At 43.6% G+C, this 24147-nt stretch overlaps 1 protein-coding gene across 1 annotated transcript in view; it reads right to left on the bottom strand.

Moving 5' to 3' along the window:
- Positions 1-14475: 14475 nt before the first annotated feature.
- Positions 14476-24147, bottom strand: part of slc6a16a (solute carrier family 6 member 16a) — a 24511-nt gene continuing 14839 nt past the window's right edge. The window contains exons 7-13 of the mRNA XM_063018582.1: positions 21415-21525; positions 21057-21298; positions 20800-20980; positions 20105-20306; positions 19137-19296; positions 18890-19052; positions 14476-14829 (exon numbers count right to left, since the gene is read on the bottom strand). Coding sequence (XP_062874652.1) covers positions 14494-14829; positions 18890-19052; positions 19137-19296; positions 20105-20306; positions 20800-20980; positions 21057-21298; positions 21415-21525 — 1395 coding nt within the window. The 3' untranslated portion in view covers positions 14476-14493. The remainder of the gene's footprint in view (positions 14830-18889; positions 19053-19136; positions 19297-20104; positions 20307-20799; positions 20981-21056; positions 21299-21414; positions 21526-24147) is intronic.

Below are 24147 nucleotides of genomic sequence, written 5' to 3'. Positions count from 1 at the left end.
GTGTAAAAAAATCTGGGAAAAAAATCACTGTTTTGGACAATTACGTTTTAGGGACCGGTGCCTAAAACGGTGCCCCCCCCCCCCCCCCTTTTAGTCCATTAAAGGTTCCACTGTACTGTAAAATGTAAAAAAAAAAAAAAAAAAGCCATTCTTCCATGATTCTTCAATGACAGCAATGATTGTCCATTCAAAAGTGTTTCCATCTCTGAACAGACTTTTGGAGCCCTTTTATAGGGACCATTGGGTTCTTGCTTGCTTTCCTGACAATGCAGTGTCAAAGGTCAGCTCTTATATAGACCCAGGTTTGTGCATTTCCAAAAGAGGTGGACTTCAGTTAAGTTCTGGACTAGTCTTTAGAACAGTTGAAGCAACCAGATTACAATTTGGAGTGCCACATCAAAGGCTTTTTGTAAGAGGTCTGAGTACTAGGGTGCGGACAAAATATCAGAAACAGGTAACACAATATATTGTTTAGTGATCTGACAGAGAATATGCTTTCTATATGCTAGCTAAGCTTTACATCTAATCTATATAATATTGTATGGTTTGGGATGACGCTCAGGTGGTGGAGCGGTATAGTACGCTAGCACACCAGAGCTGGGTTTTCGAATACATCGTATGGAATCTCAGCTCTGCCATCCGACTGGGCTGGGCTGGGCGGCTGCATGAACAACAATTGGCTGTTGTTCATAGGGTTAGGGACAAGTCGGATCATGGGTCCTCATAACTGGTGCAATTACGACCCCTGCTGGCTGATTGATGGCGCCTGCACAGGGCTAAGGGCTAATGCTGATCAGGGTGTGGCTCTCCGTGCACAATGCTGATTGGTATATATGAATTCGACTTGTGCAGGTGGAAAATGCAGTCTGTACCGGGCACGTGTCGGAGAGGGCATGTGTCAGTTGAGAAGCGTCCTAAGTCAGCGGTGGAGGGTTGAATCAGGGTAATTGGACACAAGACTAGGCCAGTGATAGCTTAGTAGGCCAGTGATAGCTTAGTGGTGAAGGTACTGGACTAGTAAACAGAAGGTTGCCGGTTCAAGCCCCGCCACCACCAAGTTGCCACTGTTGGGTCCCTGAGCAAGGCCCTTAACCCTCAATTGCTCATCGTGTAAGTCGCTTTGGATAAAAGCGTCTGCTAAATGCTGAAAATGTAAATGTAAAGATTAGGGGAGAAAATTGGGGGGGAAATGTTGGAAAAAAATGGTTTGGGATGAAATTTTAACAATTATTTCAGTGCTTCAAGAGATTAATGTGTTGGCAATCTACTTTACAGTCTACCAACACTTTATTTGAAGAATAAATGATAAGTCTGGTAAATAAAGAAGCCATGGCTGGTATTCAAAGTGTTCATTAAACCACTTTACCAATAGGCCTATGCAACCTTTATAGGACGATGTATCTCTTCAAAATCATCATGGAATATGGGAACATCATCAGGAAGGAGTTTTTGCATCATATTGTACACTGAAGCATAGGTTTGATGTCCATATTGGTAAAGACTACAGGTCCAGCCTGGACATAGCTGCCAGTAACCCTTTAGAATTTTGTGAGGTGGTAAAAGCCACAATGTGACATGGTTTTGGAACAGGATGTCCAAATAATTGCTGCTTTTTGTCAACAGAACATTAATTTTTTTGCCTTTTGTAGGCATATTGCTGTACAATATAAAGAATTTACAAAATAACATTACATTACATTTGGGCAGGGAAAATAACTAATTTACATCTTAACAAAGCTTTCCACCAGCCATTTACCGCGTTACGCTGGCTCACTCTTATGCCTTGTATTTTCCTTCAGTAAGAGTACGAGAGGGGGTCAAAGAGTGTGTTCTTCTTTAAGCTCAGTAAACAAATTCAATTCGGAGGCACACTGGCCTCAGATTAGTAACAATTGAAAGGTGATGAGTGACAGGAGGAGCAGTGAACATGCATTCATATTACATCAGAGACAGGACTGTTCTGGAGATAGAAATAACAAATGAACACACAGCAACCATCAACAAATCTCCACTAGTGGCCAACCAGGCACAAATTACATCTGTACTGCATAGAGATAATTACAGTGCCAGTTTGTAAATCACTAAAATTTTGCTAGGGACAATTCATTGAGGTCAGTAGGCCAATGTTATCCTAACCCAAATTTATTTACATGTCTGGTTTTGTAAATCTGACATATTAGATGACTTATGAAACCACCTCCTTGTTTCTACACTCACTGTCCATTTTATCAGCTCCACTTACCATATAGGAGCACTTTGTAGTGACTGTAGTCCATCTGTTTCTATACATACTTTTTTAGCCTGCTTTCACCCTGTTGTTCAGTGATCAGGACCCCCACAGGACCACTACAGAGTAGGTATTATTTAGGTGGTGGAACATTCTCAGCACTGCACTGACACTGACATGGTGGTGGTGTGTTAGTGTTGTTAGTGTTGTGCTGGTATGAGTGGATCAGACACAGCAGCGCTGCTGGAGTTTTTAACTACCGTGTCCACTTACTGTCCACTCTATTAGACACTCCTACCTAGTTGGTCCACCTTGTAGATGTAAAGTCAGAGACGATCGCTCATCTATTGCGGCTGTTTGAGTTGGTCTTCTTGTAGACCTTTATCAGTGGTCACAGGACGCTGCCCACTGGGTGCTGTTGGTTGGACGGATATTTTAGCTCGGTGGACTATTCTCAGTCCAGCAGTGACAGTGGTGTGTTTATAAACTCCATCAGCGCTGCTGTGTTTGATTCACTCATACCAGCACAACACACACTAACACACCACCACCATGTCAGTGTCAGTGCAGTGCTGAGAATGATCCACCACCCAAATAATACATATATATTATGGCAAGCCAAACAGGAAATATATAGCAAACATATACAGTGTATCACGAAAGTGAGTACACCCCTCACATTTCTGCAAATATTTCATTATATCTTTTCATGGGACAACACTATAGACATGAAACTTGGATATAACTTAGAGTAGTCAGTGTACAGCTTGTATAGCAGTGTAGATTTACTGTCTTCTGAAAATAACTCAACACACAGCCATTAATGTCTAAATAGCTGGCAACATAAGTGAGTACACCCCACAGTGAACATGTCCAAATTGTGCCTAAAGTGTCAATATTTTGTGTGACCACCATTATTATCCAGCACTGCCTTAACCCTCCTGGGCATGGAATTCACCAGAGCTGCACAGGTTGCTACTGGAATCCTCTTCCACTCCTCCATGATGACATCACGGAGCTGGTGGATGTTAGACACCTTAAACTCCTCCACCTTCCACTTGAGGATGCGCCACAGGTGCTCAATTGGGTTTAGTCCATCACCTTTACCTTCAGCTTCCTCAGCAAGGCAGTTGTCATAATTCCATTCAAAAAGTGAAACTTGTATATTATATTCATTCATTACACACAGACTGATATATTTCAAATGTTTATTTCTTTTAATGTTGAGGATTATAACTGACAACTAATGAAAAGCCCAAATTCAGTATCTTTAAAAAATTAGAATATTACTTAAGACCAATACAAACAAAGGATTTTTAGAAATGTTGGCCAACTGAAAAGTATGAACATGAAAAGTATGAGCATGTACAGCACTCAATACTTAGTTGGGGCTCCTTTTGCCTGGATTACTGCAGCAATGCGGCGTGGCATGGAGTCCATCAGTCTGTGGCACTGCTCAGGTGTTATGAGAGCCCAGGTTGCTCTGATAGTGGCCTTCAGCTCTTCTGAATTGTTGGGTCTGGCGTATCGCATCTCCCTCTTCACAATACCCCATAGATTTTCTATGGGGTTAAGGTCAGGCGAGTTTGCTGGCCAATTAAGAACAGGGATACCATGGTCCTTAAACCAGGTACTGGTAGCTTTGGCACTGTGTGCAGGTGCCAAGGCCTGTTGGAAAATGAAATCTGCATTTCCATAAAGTTGGTCAGCAGCAGGAAGCATGAAGTGCTCTAAAACTTCCTGGTAGATGGCTGCGTTGACCTTGGACCTCAGAAAACACAATGGACCAACACCAGCAGATGACATGGCACTCCAAACCATCACTGACTGTGGAAACTTTACACTGGACCTCCAGCAACGTGGCTTCTGTGCCTCTCCTCTCTTCCTCCAGACTCTGGGACCTTGATTTCCAAAGGTAATGCAAAATTGACTTTCATCAGAGAACATAACTTTGGACCACTCAGCAGTCCTTTTTGTCTTTAGCCCAGGCGAGACGCTTCTGATGCTGTCTCTTGTTCAAGAGTGACTTGACACAAGGAATGCGACAGCTGAAACCCATGTCTTGAATACATCTGTGCGTGGTGGTTCTTGAAGCACTGACTCCAGCTGCAGTCCACTCTTTGTGAATCTCCCCCACATTTTTGAATGGGTTTTGTTTTACAATCCTCTCCAGGGTGCGGTTATCCCTATTGCTTGTACACTTTTTTCTACCACATCTTTTCCTTCCCTTCGCCTCTCTATTAATGTGCTTGGACACAGAGCTCTGTGAACAGCCAGCCTCTTTAGCAATGACCTTTTGTGTCTTGCCCTCCTTGTGCAAGGTGTCAATGGTCGTCTTTTGGACAACTGTCAAGTCAGCAGTCTTCCCAATGATTGTGTAGCCTACAGAACTAGACTGAGAGACCATTTAAAGGCCTTTGCAGATGTTTTGAGTTAATTAGCTGATTAGAATGTGGCACCAGGTGTCTTCAATATTGTACCTTGTCACAATATTCTAATTTTCTGAGATACTGAATTTGGGGTTTTCATTAGTTGTCAGTTATAATCATCAACATTAAAAGAAATAAACATTTGAAATATATCAGTCTGTGTGTAATGAATGAATATAATATACAAGTTTCACTTTTTGAATGGAATTACTGAAATAAATCAACTTTTTCATGATATTCTAATTTTATGACCAGCACCAGTATATACTGTATATACTGTATATCTATATATATATATATATATATATATATACAGTATATATATATATATATATATATATATATATATATATATATATATATATATATATAAATATATATACAATGAATTACTCTTTTTAGATGGCAGCTTTTATATGTCATGTTAATTGTGCTATTTATCCCGGCTTGGGACTGGAACTGATGTGCCGCCCCCCCCATTGGCTGGCTTTAGTAACGCCACACGCCTTCTGGATCTGTAAGCCAAGTAATTTAAAGCAATTCAACCACCTGGAGCGCAGACTCGGGCACTGCTGTTTCACACCAAACACCAAACCATTACAGCTCACTACGTTTACTATAGTGTGTATCTTATTTACCTTGTTTTGGTAATCTTGGCACCTTGGCTTGAATGTTACATTTGTAAATGCATGTGAGCTGTATTTTAAAATTTGTGGTGATTTGTGGTAAAATTTGTGGTAAAATGCCATGAGGAGGGGTATAAGGTGGCATGGATTTTGGGAATTTATTGCAGGCTGGCATGTACAATTGTGCCCAATCTAACACAATCCAGCCCTGCAGATCAAATGCCAATAAGTTAAGAATCATGGGTGTACAGACAACATCGATTCCTATTCCTTTGATCCGAAAAAGGTCAAGCTTTGTCCCAGTATAGATAGATAGGTTGCACACAGGGTAATGGGTAACTAACTGCTTAGGGACCATGTCAGGGATCTATTCTGCTTCTGCAGTGCCATCTAATGCTCTCAAATAAACACATCCCTGACTGTTGGAAATCAGACAACTGCTAAATTACTTATTGACCCAAGATCATTTTTGTAAATTAGAGAACCACCCTATTTCACTGCTTCCTGCTTTCCCTATAGTTCTGTCACTTCATATCCTTTTCCATTTATCAGTATGAAGAAACGGTTGATCAGAAGACTGAGCTTGATGATTAAAGAACTTGGCTGTGTATATATTCACAAATTTAACCCAAAACACTTGCTTGTACACCCACTATCCATTTTATCATCTCCACTTACTATATAGAACCACTTTGTAGTTCTACAATTACTGACTGTAGTCCATCTGTTTCTCTATATAATTTTTTAGCCTGCTTTCACCCTGTTCTTCAATGGTCAGGACCCCCACAGAGTAGGTATTATTTGGGTGGTGGACCATGGAACACATTAACAGGTTTCCCATACATCCTTATAGGATAAAAATACCTTGGACACCACTCCCAGAACCAATTGACGTCGAGTTTAAAGGTACCGCTGTTACTATTATTTTTAAGTGTTACACCGCCATCTAGTGGTTCTTTATAGAAAGCGCAGTTTGGGGAGCTGTGCCAATGCCATTAAAACTTACTACACGTACAACACTGCCACATATCCGCTTATTCAATTAGGGTTGCGGGGGTGTGGGTGGGTGCTGCAGCCTATCCCAGCTTTTCAATGGGCGCAAGGCACACAGTAACACCCTGGATGGGATGCCAGTCCATCACAGGGCAGACACACACACACACACACACACAAAACCATTCACATATGGGGCAGTTCAGTGTCTTCAATTAACCACACAGACACGGGGAGAACATGCAAACTCCACATAGAAAGGACCCGGAGCCGCCCGGCCTGAGGATCGAACCCGGGACCTTCTTGCTGTGAGGTGACAGTGCTACCCACTAAGCCACCGTCAGCGCAAATTAGACCAGCTAATATAAAATAACCAATTATAGCCGCTCAGGTGGCGCAGTGGTAAAAACACACGCTGCAACCGGAGCTGGATCTCGAGTACGTCGTATCGAATCCAGCTCCGCCTTACCGGCCGAGGCTGAGCGGCTATATGAACAACGATTGGCCTGTTGTTCAGATGGGCGGGACTTAGGTCGGAAATGGGTCTCTCTCTGTCAGAATGGTGCGGTTACGACCTCTGCTGGCTGATTAGAGGCGCCTACACGGAGATAAGGAAGGAGTGCTCTTGAGGGTGCGTCTCTCCGCACGCAACGCTAGGTGGCGCAACACTCGTCAATGTGCGGGTGGCAAGATGCATACGGCTTGCTGCTCACGTGTCAGAGGGGATGTGGGTTAGCTTCGATCTCCTTGGCCAGGGCAGGGATCGGCAGAGGCAGAGAGGAGGCGTGATGCAAAATTGGGCAATTGGACGCGCTAAAGGGGGAGAAAATAACCAATTATAAAATGTGCTACAATATGCAGACTCCAAATTACCCTCAAATGCCTCTTTTTCACTACACAGTGTCCTACAGTATGGTATGTTTTTAAATCCATGATCCTACAATAAGAGGTTGCTCCCATTGCCAAGTGACCCTTACTGTCCCTTTGTACCAGAGCTATATTTGGTTACCGTACCTGACCTAGAACAAAGTGTCCCAAAGCTGGGTTTATGGGTGAGGTGAGAAACATTGCAGACCACTGACTGGCCATACAAAAACCACGGTAGGACACATCATCCTGTGTTGTACTAAGTTTGGTGGAGAATGTCGTTACAGCCCCACATTCCGTCCTTCTGCTGTCATGAGTACCCTCGTGATTTATAGAATGTACATTAGCACATGATGGTACAACAGACATCCCAAGTTGCAAAAACTCATTTCAGGGAGGTACCCCCAAGCCCCCAAATAGTGTAAAAGATAATAGATTTATGTTCCCTACATAGTGCACTAGATTGTATATTAGAAAAGAAGTTATGTTCCTTACTTGGTGCACTAGATAGTGTACTAGATAATAGACTTATGTTTCTTACATAATGCTTTAGGTAGTGTAATGGTTAACAGATTTAGGTTTCCTACATAGTGCACTAAATTGTATATCAGATAAAGGATTTATGTTCCCCACATAGTGCACTAGATAGTATTTTAGATATGAATTTATGTTCCCTACGTAGTGCACTAGATAGTGAATTAGACAATTGGTTTATGTTCCCTACACAGTGCACTAGATTGTATATTAGATAACGCATTCATGTTCATTACAAAGTGCACTAGAAAGTATAACTAGATGATGATTTGTGTTCCTTACATAGTGCACTAGATAGTGTGTTACATTATTAATTATGTTCCCTACATAGGCACTAGATTGTATATTTGATCAGAGAATTATGTTCCCAACTTAGTGCACTAGACAGTATATTAGACAATTGATTTATGTTCCCTACGTAGTGCACTAGATTGTAGATCAGATAACGGATTTAATACACGATGGGAAAAAAAAAAGTCTGTGTCGCCTGCGTGTGTGTGTGTATACGAATGTCCTTATTTGTCATGCCAATAAAGCGTCTTTTGAGTTTGTGTGTGTGTGTGTGTCGCTCTTGGCCGCTCGTTCTAGATTCCGGGAGATTTTATCTGACCTGCGGGCATCAGGGAGCCGCTCTGTATATGCGGGAGACTCCCGGAACTTCCGGGAGACTTGGGAATGTCTGGTACAAATAGTTCTGAATTTGAATGCAGACCTTATTGTACTGGCCTAACAGGCACTTAATGCAATGTATATTTGCACTATTTGTTCTAGGCTGAAGAGAGCTTCGACCATCCAAGATTGTCCATTACCAAGAGAGGATGTTATTCTGCTCTCTGGGTTGATGGAGTAGCCTTCATTTGCTTTGTGTCATTCAATAAGATGTTCAATAAATGTTCTCCATTAGCTCGCTTACACGCCTAAACGTTAATGTTACCTGATTAATGAAGTCAGCCTGTACAACCTATTCAATTGTAAGAACATACTGGATAGCGTAAGACACAACATTAAAACCACCTCCTTGTTTCTACACTCACTGTCCATTTTATCAGCTCCACTTACCATATAGAAGCACTTTGTAGTTCTACAATTACTGACTGTAGTCCATCTGTTTCTCTGCATGCTTTGTTAGCCCCCTTTCACCATGTTCTTCAATGGTCAGGACTCCTCCAGGACCACTACAGAGCAGGTATTATTTGAGTAGTGGGTCATTCTCAGCACTGTGCGTTAGTGTGTGTTGTGCTGGTATGAGTGGATCAGACACAGCAATGCTGATGGACTTTTTAAACACCTTACTGTCAGTGCTAGACTGAGAATAGTCCACCAATCAAAAATATCCAGCCAACAGAAGGTCTAGAAGATGACTAACTCAAACAGCAGCAATAGATGAGCGATCGTCTCCGACTTTACATCTACAAGGTGGACCAACTAGGTAGGAGTGTCTAATAGAGTGGACAGTGGAGTGGACACGGTATTAAAAACTCCAGCAGCGCTGCTGTGTTTGATCCACTCATACCAGCACAACACACAGTGTCACTGCAGTGCTGAGAATCATGTCCCAACTTTTTTGGAGTGCGTTGCAGGCATCAAATTTGAAATGTGCTTATTTAACAAAATACAATGAAGGTGAGAATTAACGAATCAGGTTCTTCTTTTTATTGCATTTTACAAAACGTCCCACCTTTTTTTGGAACAGGATTTGTCATTTAACACATGATCAGGACTACAATGTAATGGATCAAATTAAAACAGTTTACACAATAAATAAAACCAAAAACTGAAAGCAGGAGGACTGTTCCAGCATGCATGCAATAAGTTAAACAGCTATAAATGACATAAATAACAAAATGTTTGTTATTTTAACAGGTAACACTTGCTGTATACAGAGCAGAGAAGAAAAGCTTTATTTGGCTGGTATCTCATACCACCAACGTTTAAAACAGTAAGCTCATCATAGGGCGGCACACTGGCTGAGTGGGTAGCACTGTCGCCTCACAGCAAGAAGGTCCTGGGTTCGATCCCCAGGTGGGGCGGTCGGGGTCCTTTCTGTGCGGAGTTTGCATGTTCTCCCCGTGTCTGTGTGGGTATCCTCCGGGAGCTTGGCTTTCCTCCCACAGTCCAAAGACATGCAGTCAGGTTAACTGAAGACACTGAATTGCCCTATAGATGAATGTGTGTGTGTCTGCCCGTCTGACGCCCCGTCCAGGGTGTTATTGTGTGCCTTGCGCCCATTGAAAAAAGCTGGGATAGGATCCAGCATCCCTCCGCAACCCTGATTGGTTAAGTGAGTGAGTGAGTGAGTGAATTTAGTTGATACTGTTATTTGGGACACAGCATCTCAGTGACAAGGCACTGGACTAGTAACTGCAAGGTTGTTGGTTTAAGCCCTACCACTGACCTGCCATATTGCCACTGTTGGGCCCTTTATTAAGGCGTTTTAATGTATTTGGTCCCTATTGCAGGTTTTCTTCTTAATTATTAATTAATTGTCTTAGATTGTTGGGCTCAGAGCAAGTCACTGAGTAGTGTGCACTACATTGTGCACTGGTTGCTTATACCGTCAAGCAAGCTAAAAATTGGCACCCCAGTGACCCCATTTGCTGGTGCATGCTACTGTAGGACATAGCATCCAGTCCTCGATTACATAGATATTTGAACACCTCCTCATTTTGAGTTGGACATAAATAATGTGGCTTAAATTAGCGTACTGTGTCAGATAGGCAGTTAGGACGACTGGCTCTAGTGAACACACACACGAACACACAATGATTACAGAACAGACAGCATTAGATAATCATCACAACTCGTTACCATAATGAGGATGAATACAGTCCTTTGCATTGATGGACAGCTACTGAATTTGTAATTGGAGAGGATTCATTAGTCCAGCAAGCCAAATAAGACTTGCTGGAATTATGTATGTATGGTTTGTTGATTTACACTTTGGTTACATTCATGACAGGACAGGTAGATACAGGTTACACATGATTCATCAGTTCAAATCATTCATAACAATGTTGAGGTCAGGAGACAGTCTAGGCCAGTGTTTCCCAAAACTTTTTGAGCCACGGCACATAGTTCACATTAAAAAAATCACAAGGCACACCACCAAGAAGTTGTACTGCCCTCTATTGGAAGAGAATGTAATTGTTCTGCCTGTAACTACACGCCGCAGTACCACTCAGGTGAAATTGGATAATCTTCCACGGCACACCTGATGATTTCTCATGGCACATTTATGTGCTGCGGCACAGTGGTTGGGAAACACTGGTCTAGGCTAAGGAACTTGTTCTAAGACTCTTACTTAGAAAATGGTGTTTGACCAAGGGTGTCCACATTTTACTGGGATGCCCACGCTAGCCAGTTCTCTTTAAACTACACTTCATAGTAATTATACACTATATTGCCAAAAGTATTCACTCACCCATGTAAATCATTGAATTCAGGTGTTCCAATCACTTCCATGGCCACAGTTGTATAAAACCAAGCACCTAGGCATGCAGGCTGCTTCTACTGAATACTACAGACCTCCAAACTTCACGTGGCCTTCAGATTAGCTCAAGAACAGCACGTAGAGAGCTTCATGGAATGGGTTTCCATGGCCCAGCAGCTGCATCCAAGCCTTACATCACCAAGCGCAATGCAAAGCGTCGGATGCAGTGGTGTAAAGCACGCCGCTACTGGACTCTGGAGCAGTGGAGACGTGTTCTCTGGCATGACGAATCACGCTTCTCTGTCTGGCAATCCGACGGATGAGTCTGGGTTTGGCGGTTGCCAGGAGAACGGTACTTGTCTGACTGCATTGTGCCAAGTGTAAAGTTTGGTGGAGGGGGGATTATGGTGTGGGGTTGTTTTTCAGGAGTTGGGCTCGACCCCTTAGTTCCAGTGAAAGGAACTCTTAATGCTTCAGCATACCAAGAGATTTTGGACCATTTTATGCTTCCCTTCCTGTTCCAACATGACTGCGCACCAGTGCACAAAGCAAGCTCAATAAAGACATGGATGAGCGAGTTTGGTGTGGAAGAACTTGACTGGCCTGCACAGAGTCCTGACCACAACCAGATAGAACACCTTTGGGATGAATTAGAGCGAAGACTGTGAGCCAGGCCTTCTCGTCCAACATCAGTGTCTGACCTCACAAACACGCTTCTGGAAGAATGGTCAAAAATTTCCATAAACACACTCCTAAACCTCGTGGAAAGCCTTCCCAGAAGAGTTGAAGCTGTTATGTTAAGGGTGGGCCGACATCATATTAAACCCTATGGATTAAGAATGGGATGTCAGCCAAGTTCATATGTGTGTGAAGGCAGATGAGCGAATACTTTTGGCAATATACAGTGGGGCCAAAAAGTATTTAGTCAGCCACTGATTGTGCAAGTTCTCCTACTTAGAAAGATGAGAGAGGTCTGTAATTTTCATCATAGGTACACTTCAACTATGAGAGACAAAATGAGAAGAAAAAAAATCAAGGAAATCACATTGTAGGATTTTTAAAGAATTTATTTGTAAATTGTGGTGGAAAATAAGTATTTGGTCAGTAACAAAAGTTCAACTCAATACTTTGTAACATAACCTTTGTTGACAATGACAGAGGTCAAACGTTTCCTGTAAGTCTTCACCAGGTTTGCACACACTGTAGCTGGTATTTTGGCCCATTCCTCCATGCAGGGCTGTCGCTGGGCAACACGGACTTCAACTCCCTCCACAAATTTTCTATGTGGTTGAGGTCTGGAGACTGGCTAGGCCATTCCAGGACCTTGAAATGCTTTTTACGTAAGGCAAGGCAAGGCAAGTTTATTTGTATAGCACCTTTCATACACAGTGGCAATTCAAAGTGCTTTACATAAGGAAAAATTAAAAATTAAAAGCATTAAAACATTCCTGAGATCTAGAACCTCAGAAAGACTTCTTGCAAACGTAGCCACTTCTTCGTTGCCCGAGCGGTGTGTTTGGGATCATTGTCATGCTGGAAGACCCAGCCACGTTCCATCTTCAATGCTCTCACTGATGAAAGGAGGTTTTGGCTTAAAATCTCACGATACATGGCCCCGTTAATTCTTCCCTTAACAGTCGTCCTGTCCCCTTTGCAGAAAAACAGCCCCAAAGCATGATGTTTCCACCCCCATGCTTCACAGTAGGTATGGTGTTCTTGGGATGCAACTCAGCATTCTTCTTCCTCCAAACACGACGAGTTGAGTTTTTACCAAAAAGTTCCATTTTGGTTTCATCTGACCACATGATATTCTCCCAGTCCTCTTCTGGATCATCCATATGCTCTCTGGCAAACTTCAGACGGGCCTGGACATGTACTGGCTTAAGCAGGGGGACACGCCTGGCACTGCAGGATTTGAGTCCCTCTCGGCGTAGTGTGTTACTGATGGTAGCCTTTGTTACTTTGGTCCCAGCTTTCTGCAGGTCATTCATCAGGTCCCTCCGTGTAGTTCTGGGATTTTTGCTCACCGTTCTCATGATCATTTTGACCCCACGGGATGAGATCTTGCGTGGGGCCCCAGATCGAGGGAGATTATCAATGGTCTTGTATGTCTTCCATTTTCTTACAATTGCTCCCACAGTTGATTTATTCACACCAACCTGCTTGCCTATTGTAGATTCACTCTTCCCAGCCTGGTGCAGGTCTACAATTTTCTTCCTGGTGTCCTTCGACAGCTCTTTGGTCTTGGCCATGGTTGAGTTTGGAGTCTGACTGTTTGAGGCTGTGGACAGGTGTCTTTTATACAGATAACGAGGTCAAACAGGTGCCATTAATACAGGTAACGAGTGGAGGACAGAAGAGCTTCTTAAAGATACAGGTCTGTGAGAGCCAGAAATCTTGCTTGTTTGTGGGTGACCAAATACTTATTTTCCACCATAATTTACAAATAAATTCTTTAAAAATCCTACAATGTGATTTCCTGGATTTTTTTTTCTCATTTTGTCTCTCATAGTTAAAGTGTACCTATGATGAAAATTACAGACCTCTCTCATCTTTCTAAGTAGGAGAACTTGCACAATCAGTGGCTGACTAAATACTTTTTGGCCCCACTGTAGTGTACATTAATCACTACACCTGGAGGCATCGCTCTAAAACGATATCAGTGGAATGGCAGGTTTCTTGAGTTTTTGTTAGTCATGTTAGGTGGTTGATCTCAGCTTAGAATTGAGGGACATGTCTCTGATTGTCCTTGATTGGCCTAGCCAAAGCCCAGACTTTGTATCTGTCATGAAGGATGGGATAAACTACCTAACAATGCTATGTAGAAGTCGCTTCGGAAGCAATTGAACTGCAGGTCTTCTTGGATATGCACCTTCATGCTTTGCACATCTGGATTTAGGCAAATTAATGGTCTGAATATGTTCATCAATAAAATCTTAATACTTATAGTTTTCATTTCATTATGATTGATAGGTTAAAATAGGGAAATCCATTAAAATAAAATCTTCAACACAATAAAGTGTGCAACAAGTCAATAGGTTGGCAACAACAGTGCTGTGTAGCTCTATCAGCACAAACCATGTGAGGTAGACCAGGGTCCATCCTGCTAGCTATTCAAAGGGAAAGAAGATAAACTGCGATACTCTAGGCATAAACCTACTACTACAGAAGCACCATGAGGTCAAACAAGACAGCGAAATCAGTCTGAATCCCAACGCCAAGGGAGCCTGTCAACGCTCAGATCAAAAGATGAGCAGACATACCTATCATGGTTTTACCATGACCGGTCATCTTGACACTTCTGTGCATTTCAGCATTAGTCAATAAATGTCCAGTTTTGATTTCCAGTCTGATCTCTTCCCCAGTAACATTCATGACAGACCTCCTTTACAGCTCCGTGTCATCCTCCTCGTCCTCCTCCCCGTCTTCCTGTTGTGGAAGGAGTCTGTAGTGATCCACGGCCACGTGCAGAAAGTTAGCTAGGGGCTGGCTAGCGTCCTCATCCAGTGAGGGGTGGTGGTTGTTGAGTTCGGGTTCGGCGGAATTGCATTTGGAGTATCTTTCTCTGTGGTGCTCGCTCATGCCCTCTGTCTCTGATGGGTCACGCTTACGGGTTAACAAGGAGTGAACAACTCCGATAGGCACTGGGAGAGAGGCGACGATAATGAGTAAAGAAAGCATTGCCAACGCCCAGCCTGGGTACTCCAAGGCATTTTCGGATCCCTTAGGACAAAAGAAAGAATCAAAACGAATGGATTAAGTCGGGTAAATTTAGTGGGTATATATACACCAAGCAGTTTATTAGGTACATCTATCTGCTACATACATTAATTGCTTATTTTTAGGGATGCATCGATACAATTTTTTCCCAACCGAGTACAAGTACATGTATTTTTGTACTTGCTGATACCGATACCAATACCTATTTAGAATGATGGAGTTAATGAGTTGGAGGTTAATAAATATTTTTGCAATGTTGGTGTTTTGTTGTTATGTTTTGTAGAGAACGATCAGGTCAGAAATACTGTAAAACGTGTGTGTGTGCCGGTGTATTCTGATATAAACTATATTATCCCCCTGTCCCACCTGTTTACACTCCTCTCCTGCGTTTCCCCTCACACCGTATCCTGCGTTCTCATTGGCTGTTCGACATAGCACTCATTCCCAGTCGCACATCTCAGATCAGATATCTGACGTGCTAGAAAACTCGAGCCGGTCGGATCGAGTTGTTGGATAGTTCACACTTAGCGATCGAGAGCCGAGTTTTGAACGCCGAGTTGCTCCCGAGCCGGCAAATCTAGCGCCGACCAGTCGCCGAGCGAAAATCAGGGCAAAAATCGTGTAGTGTGAACCAGGCATAACGCAGCAACGTGCACTAGGCACACGGTATCGGATGTTTAGTATCGGAGCCTCGTTTGCGAGTACGAGTACAAGTTAACGAGCGCGGTATCGGGCAAATACCCGATACCAGTATCGGTACTCATGCATCTCTACTTAATTTAGAAGCTAAGTGTAGGTGTACAGTTACTGACTTGCCTGTTACTTATCTGATGCTTTGTACACCTTGTCACCACCCTGTCCCGCATTTTGTAATAAAGAAAGTATCCTCACATAAATACATTTGGCTGGAAAATGAATAGCGCCAGTGCCCTCTGCTGTTTAAGTGAATATCGAATTATTATACATGTAAAGTGATTTGAATCATTACACATGTGAATCGATTTTTAACTGTCTTGTGGTGTATCGTTACATCCCTGTTCAACAGCGTTGAGCAACTGTTTTTTTTTAACCAGCCATTGGTTGACCCAAGTCAAGCTTGTCAACCATAAACCAACATGAAAATTGTCTGAAAATCTAGTCCCCGTCCCCCATACTGAACCCCATTTACAAGCCCCGGAAGCGTATGATATAAAAGTGTGGCATTGCAGTGGGGTTATATTACAAGGCTTCTTGGCCTTTGAGCTTTAGCCATCACATTTTTCAAAATGTGGCCCATTCTGCATCCTTAATGGAAAACCAACCAGTGCTGTGAACCTCTTTCAACTTGAGGTGAACAATTGATAACCCAGTTGGTGGCAGGGATGCAGCACCGTACTAGGTTGCCCAATGACAGACTATGCCATTGAGTTTCATACTCAGGTGGCTGGGAATGGTTGGAACTCAGGGATGCTAATGTCCCTTTTCCGACTGTCCAAAGAGCTCAAGAACAAACTAACAACCTAAGACCCATTGTGTTCCATAGAGACCTTGTATGACCTGGCCATACAGCTAGATAAGCACCTTCGTGAGTTGCAGAAAGATTGTAAAGCTAGAGCGAAAGCTTCCCTGTGCCAACACATGACTTTTCCTGACTATCCACTGCTTCTTCCATGTCCACTGACGCATGTCTCTCATCCACCCATGAAGGGGAACCTGTGATGGAACAGAACTGTTCACCTTAAACATTAGAGATCATTCCCATGACACCAATTCTATGGGGGCACCATCATAAGAAAACACTGAGGGCTATTGTAGACTCCAGGGCTGTGGGTAAATGTATTGACACCAAACACGAGCACCCAGTGCCTGCTTCTGCCATCAATGGCTGGTCTCTTGTTTCTCAGGTGGTACATACTGGCCAGCATGTGATATCATGAGACGTCATTGCTAATAAGGCTCCAGAGATTCAGCTATTTCTGTTTCCTTAGCTACAATGCCATGACCATTACATTTATTGGTTGGGTTGTTCGGTGTCAGACTGGGTGCTTATGGTCCGCCTAAACCTCTTGCAGGGGTTTATGACCGTGCTATCAACCTGGTAACAGGTACTACTTCCACAGAGACCAGGTCTTCTCTTATTCTGGACCAGAACAAGCAGCAGGGGATGAGTATATCTGGCATACAGTGTATCACAAAAGTGAGTACACCCTTCACATTTCTGCAGATATTTAAGTATATCTTTTCATGGGACAACACTGACAAAATGACACTTTGACACAATGAAAAGTAGTCTGTGTGCAGCTTATATAACAGTGTAAATTTATTCTTCCCTCAAAATAACTCAATATACAGCCATTAATGTCTAAACCACCGGCAACAAAAGTGAGTACACCCCTAAATGTCCAAATTGAGCACTGCTTGTCATTTTCCCTCCAAAATGTCATGTGACTCGTTAGTGTTACTAGGTCTCAGGTGTGCATAGGGAGCAGGTGTGTTCAATTTAGTAGTACAGCTCTCACACTCTCTCATACTGGTCACTGAAAGTTCCAACATGGCACCTCATGGCAAAGAACTCTCTGAGGATCTTAAAAGACGAATTGTTGCGCTACATGAAGATGGCCAAGGCTACAAGAAGATTGCCAACACCCTGAAACTGAGCTGCAGCACAGTGGCCAAGATCATCCAGCGTTTTAAAAGAGCAGGGTCCACTCAGAACAGACCTCGTGTTGGTCGTCCAAAGAAGCTGAGTGCACGTGCTCAGCGTCACATCCAACTGCTGTCTTTGAAATATAGGCGCAGGAGTGCTGTCAGCATTGCTGCAGAGATTGAAAAGGTGGGGGGTCAGCCTGTCAGTGCTCAGACCATACGCCGCACACTACATCAAATTGGTCTGCATGGCTGTCACCCCAGAAGGAAGACTCTTCTGAAGTCTCTACACAAGAAAGCCCGCAAACAGTTTGCTGAAGACATGTCAACAAAGGACATGGATTACTGAAACCATGTCCTATGGTCTGATGAGACCAAGATTAATTTGTTTGGTTCAGATGGTCTCAAGCATGTGTGGCGGCAATCAGGTGAGGAGTACAAAGATAAGTGTGTCATGCCTACAGTCAAGCATGGTGGTGGGAATGCCATGGTCTGGGGCTGCATGAGTGCAGCAGGTGTTGGGGAGTTACATTTCATTGAGGGACACATGAACTCCAATATGTACTGTGAAATACTGAAGCAGAGCATGATCCCCTCCCTCCGGAAACTGGGTCGCAGGGCAGTGTTCCAGCATGATAATGACCCCAAACACACCTCTAAGACGACCACTGCTTTATTGAAGAGGCTGAGGGTAAAGGTGATGGACTGGCCAAGCATGTCTCCAGACCTAAACCCAATAGAACATCTTTGGGGCATCCTCAAGCGGAAGGTGGAGGAGCGCAAAGTCTCGAATATCCGCCAGCTCCGTGATGTCGTCATGGAAAAGCATTCCAGTGGCAACCTGTGAAGCTCTGGTAAACTCCATGCCCAGGAGAGTTAAGGCAGTTCTGGGAAATAATGGTGGCCACACAAAATATTGACACTTCAGGAACTTTCACTAAGGGGTGTACTCACTTTTGTTGCCGGTGGTTTAGACATTAATGGCTGTATATTGAGTTATTTTGAGGGAAGAATAAATTTACACTGTTATATAAGCTGCACACAGACTACTTTTCATTGTGTCAAAGTGTCATTTTGTCAGTGTTGTCCCATGAAAAGATATACTTAAATATCTGCAGAAATGTGAGGGGTGTACTCACTTTTGTGATACACTGTATGTCTATATTTGACAGAAATAAGGATGGGACCTTGTTCCCCTGCATTGACTTCCAGGTCTCTTCAAGGAAGGCAACCCATTTACCCTCATGAACCGGGCTTTCGAGTCACTGCAGCTGACCATTAGCTCTGATCCATGTAAGTTAGGGGGGATCGCAACGCTGCCTCATGTAGGTGTCTAATGTCTGACCAATATCTGTGTCTACTATGAAGTTTCCAAAATATATCATCGCAATTGACCAATTAAACACTTAGCACATGTAATGTTAGTTGTGTTTATTACCGTGGTGTGGTTCCATGCCGTGTAGGTGGGCCATTTGAAGAACATGCGTATCAGACTAGCAGTCAGGAGACCCACCATAGCCAGCAGACACACATACTTCCACATGTACTTGTAGATCACTGGGGGGCGCCATTTCAACATCACCTCCACGTCATCCAAAAACCTGTCAGCCATAATGTGTGCAGTTAGGATCACAAAAAATGTGTATTTAAGTATAAATACAGCCGGAGAAGTACAACAGACTCACCGATCAGCACCGTAGATCCACGCCACACTGACTGTCTCGAAGATGACGACGATCATTAGGGGCAGAGTGGCGGAATAATCATCGAACATGGTCACGAAGTAGTTGCCGCTCCGCTGAGTGAAGAGCAGTCCGATCAGGAAGCCTAGGACGCAGCTTACCACTGTAACATTGATAAATAAGATTTTATCAGCTCCACTTACCACATAGAAGCACTTTGTAGTTCTACAATTACTGACTGTAGTCCATCTATTTCTCTACATACTTTTTTAGCCTGTTTTCATCCTGTTTTTTAATGGTCAGGACCCACACAGGACCACTACAGAGCAGGTATTATTTAGGTGGTGGATCATTCTCAGCACTGCAGTGACACTGACATGGTGGTGGTGTGTTAGTGTGTGTTGTGCTGGTATGAGTGGATCAGGCACAGCAGCGCTACTGGAGTTTGTTTTAATACCGTGTCCACTCACTGTCCACTCTATTAGACACTCCTACCTAGTTGGTCCACCTTGTAGATGTAAAGTCAGAGACGGTCGCTCATCTATTGCTGCTGTTTAAGTTGGTCAGCTTCGAGACCTTCATCAGTGGTCACAGGACGCTGCCCACGGGGCACTGTTGGCTAGATATTTTTGGTTGGTGGACTATTCTCAGTCCAGTAGTGACAGTGAGGTGTTTAAAAACTCCATCAGCGCTGCTGTGTCTGATCCACTCATACCAGCACAACACACACTAACACACCACCACCATGTCAGTGTCACTGCAGTGCTGAGAATCATCCACCACCCAAATAATACCTGCTCTGTAGTGGTCCTGGAAGAGTCCTGACCATTGAAGAACAGCATGAAAGGGGGCTAACAAAGCATGCAGAGAAATAGATGGACTACAGTCAGTAATTGTATGGGTGATGGCTGATTGGAAATATGAATCAAATATGAATCTTAGAGCATCACTCAAGCACAGCATCTTTGTACCTGTAAGTATCGTTTTGTGGCGACCCAGCAGTTTAAAGTTGTCCATGAGGGGGGTGAGGATACCCTGCATGGTGCCGAACATGGTGGACAGGCCGAGGTTCAGCAGCATGAGGAAAAACAGCGCCGACCAAAACGGGCTGGCTGGAAACGATGCCATGGCTTCCGTGAATGCTATGAATGCTAGACCGGTCCCTTCCACTCCCTGGATAAGAGAAACAAAAGTTGAACAGTAAGGCTGTTGTAGATTATTAAATGATACAGAGCATACAAGCAGTCTTAAAGAACTCATGGTAGACTGGTGTTGGAAGACTTGTTTGATGCCGCCACCACCACGTTTCACAGTAGGGATGATATTATGGTAATATGCAGTGCCTGTTTTTCACCAGTGCTTCCAGACTGGGTGCCTACATGGACACAGTGATGGGCTCGTCCGTTGGGTTTGATGTAAGAGGGGATTCCTTTTGAGGCAGTTATGACCTCTGCTGGCACGATCAGACGGGGGATAATGGAGATCAGTGCGTGACTGTCCATATGCGATACTAGGTGCCTACTGCACACGTATGTTAGTCAGTTGGATTGGTGGTCAGTATCAATAGAGAGGAAGCGAAATACAATCAGGTAATTGGATACGACTAAATTAGGAGGAAAAAAATTTAACTGCAGACCCCCTAAAAAGGCACATCACGTCTTTGTACCTTGTTCATTTCTCTCTCTACGTTACAGTCAGTGACGTTTGGCCCCAGCAGGCTTCCATAATGTCTGTACCACTCCCTGTAGTCCTGCAGATCCACAGATTTCGGGTCAGACATGTTGAACCACGGCCACCAGTGATCAGCCGAACCCGACGCCGCCATCTCGGCCATTTTACCCACGTTCCTGCACAAAACAATGTCAGTAAGTCATGCTACCAACAACAACACACACACACACACACGCCCTCACGTGCACTTACGTCACTACACACTTCAGAGCAATGCCCTTGGCCCGGAAGCCGAGGACGGCAAAGACGACGAGCGAGGCGAGCACCGAGGTCGTGAAGTTGATGGCGGAAACCATGAGGGCGTCGCGGTGGCAGTTGTTGTTCACGGGGTTGTAAGACGAGTAAGCGATCACGGAGCCGTAGCCCAAACCGAGAGCGAAGAAAACCTGGGTGGCGGCTTGTCGCCATACCTGGACCTCTCCCCAGATCTCTATCTGAGACATAGACAGAATTAGTTGTATGTCTTTATTTATAGAGCAGCTACGTTATCTGGTATGTGGAAGGTCTTCTGCTATACACTGCTTTACTTCTGTGTTTAATCGCTACTCACTTTAGGGAAAATCAGGTAGGAAAGTCCGTCCATGGCTCCATCCAACATCAGTCCTCTAATCAGAAAGCAGAAGAGAACAGCATATGGGAAAACTGAGGAGAAGTACATTACCTGGAAAAAGAAAGTACGAATTATAAATTGTACTGTATGTTTGACCGCTCATTTTTCATTTCTAATTAAGCCACAAAACGAACAAGTTTATATACAGTACAGATCTTAGTAATGCCAAGTTCACACTACACGATCTTTGGCCAGATTTCGCTCGGCGACTGGTCGGCGCTAGATTTGTCGGCTCGGGAGCAACTCGGCGTTCACTCTACGATCGAAACTCGGCACTCAGTCGCTATGTGTGAACTATCCAACAACTCGATCCGACCGGCTCGCCGAGCGCTCGGCGACCGGATTGAGATATCTAGCACGTCAGATATCTGATCTCAGTTGCACGTCTGGCAATAAGTGCTCTGTCGAACAGCCAATGAGAACGCAAGATACGGTGTGAGGGGAAACGCAGGAGAGGAGTGTAAACAGGTGGGACAGGGGTGTAATATAGTTTATATCAGAATACACCGGAACACACACACGTCTTACAGTATTTCTGACTTGATCGTTCTCTACAAAACATAACACCAACGTTGCATTGCAAAAATATTAATTAACCTCCAACTCACAACAGAACAATCCATACTGTTCGTGTTGCCAAATCCACTCAGATTCATTTATTTTTCCTCCTTGATTTTACGCTGCACATCAGCGCACAAACACTTTGATCACTCGCTACTTGTTGACGTGCATTTATGGACGTGGTATCATTAAACCCCTCGTCACTTCTCGCGTTTGTTTTCGTGACAAAACGTAGTTTGGGAGACCAGAGAAGCTCGCCTGTGAATCCAGTTGGTGATAGGTCGTGTAGTGTGAGACCCCCTATCGACGATCAGTCGTGTAGTGTGAAATATACACCGCCTGAAAACTCCCGAGTGCAAAACATTCAGTCGTGTAGTGTGAACTGTACAGCGACCCGACAAATCAGAAAGTCGTGTAGTGTGAACTGGGCATAAGAGATTCCTAAGTTAAGGATGTCACTTGTAGCCATTTCCAACCAACTTCAGGAAGATTTTTTTGTACAGACAGTCTGTACCAAGGCTGTAGTCATTAACTGGGCTTTAAAACACAGCATTATGCACTTGGGTTGTGGTGGTGTCATTTAAATTTTGAGACCTAAAAATGAGGTTAATGACCAAAAGATTTTGAGAAAGCCTGAAAAGAACAGCCAACAACAAGATAAATGGATACAATTAGAGGAATAAAAACAAGTCATTAAGAATCCTCAAGACCCTGAAGACAGAATGTTCTGGAAAAACACTCTGCATTTGGTCGCTAAGACTCACAAAAACAGACCCACACAAGGCAGATGCCATGCCCCCACTGGAAAAAACTCAAGCCACACCCTGGTGTGTGTGTGGTTCCTGTGACACTTACAAACATGAACGCCGACAAAAAACACAAGAAATCTGACACACCACCGTTTACGAGCTGTGCTTTCGAAGAGCAGAACTAACAAACAGAAAATTAAGTCACAAACAGGGTCACCTTAAAAGCGTTCGTAAACCTTTGACCTCAACTGTATACACCGATCAGCCATAACATTAAAACCACCTCCTTGTTTCTACACTCACTGTCCATTTTATCATCTCCACATACCAGATAGAAGCACTTTGTAGTTCTACAATTACTGACTGTAGTCCATCTGTTTCTCTACATACTTTTTAGCCCCCTTTCATGCTGTTCTTCAATGGTCAGGACCACCACAGAGTAGGTATTATTTGAATGGTGGATCATTCTCAGCACTGCATTGACACTGACATGGTGGTGGTGTGTTAGTGTGTGTTGTGCTGGTATAAGTGGATCAGACACAGCAGCGCTGATGGAGTTTTTAAACACCTCACTGTCCCTGCTGGACTAATAATAGTCCACCAACCAAGGCAGCGTCCTGACCACTGATGAAGGTCTAGAAGATGACCAACTCAAACAACAGCAATAGCAATAAATTAGCGATCGTCTCTGACTTTATATCTACAAGGTGGACCAACTAGGTAGGAGTGTCTAATAGAGTGGACAGTGAGTGGACACGGTATTTAAAAACTCCAGCAGCACTGCTGTGTCTGATCCACTCATACCAGCACCATGTCAGTGTAATTGCAGTACTGAGAATGATCCACCACCTAAATAAAACCTGCTCTGTAGTGGTCCTGTGGGGGTCCTGACCATTGAGGAACAGGGTGAAAGCAGGCTAAAAAAGTATGTAAGTATGTAGGGAAACAGATGGACTACAGTCAGTAATTGTAGAACTACAAAGTGCTTCTATATGGTAAGTGGAGCTGATAAAAAGGACAGCATGTGTAGAAACAAGAAAGGTGGTTTTAATGTTATGGTTGATCAGTGTATATGTATATTGGACTAAATTCAAATCTTAATTACTTGTGTTATATTACTGGTAATAATGCAGTGTACATAATGTACTGCACAATCCAAGGACACGGGTCTGATGTTTGATCATGCAAAATTTGGTTGACATGATCGAATCAGTGTGTGTGCGTGCATGTGTGTGTGTGTTTACTTTTCATCAGCTGGCTGTAATACAAGCATGTTGACACTAGATAATCCAAGGGCAGAAGCATAAAGGTGTTTTACATGTGATAACTGTAAACAGACGAATGAGTCGGTATGTGTGTGTGT

Source organism: Trichomycterus rosablanca, chromosome 22 (assembly GCF_030014385.1).
Source record: "Trichomycterus rosablanca isolate fTriRos1 chromosome 22, fTriRos1.hap1, whole genome shotgun sequence".
In the NCBI taxonomy this organism is placed as follows: Eukaryota; Metazoa; Chordata; class Actinopteri; order Siluriformes; family Trichomycteridae; genus Trichomycterus; species Trichomycterus rosablanca.
The sequence above is the reverse complement of the archived record's forward strand: the minus strand, read 5'-3'. Positions and strand labels throughout refer to the sequence as shown.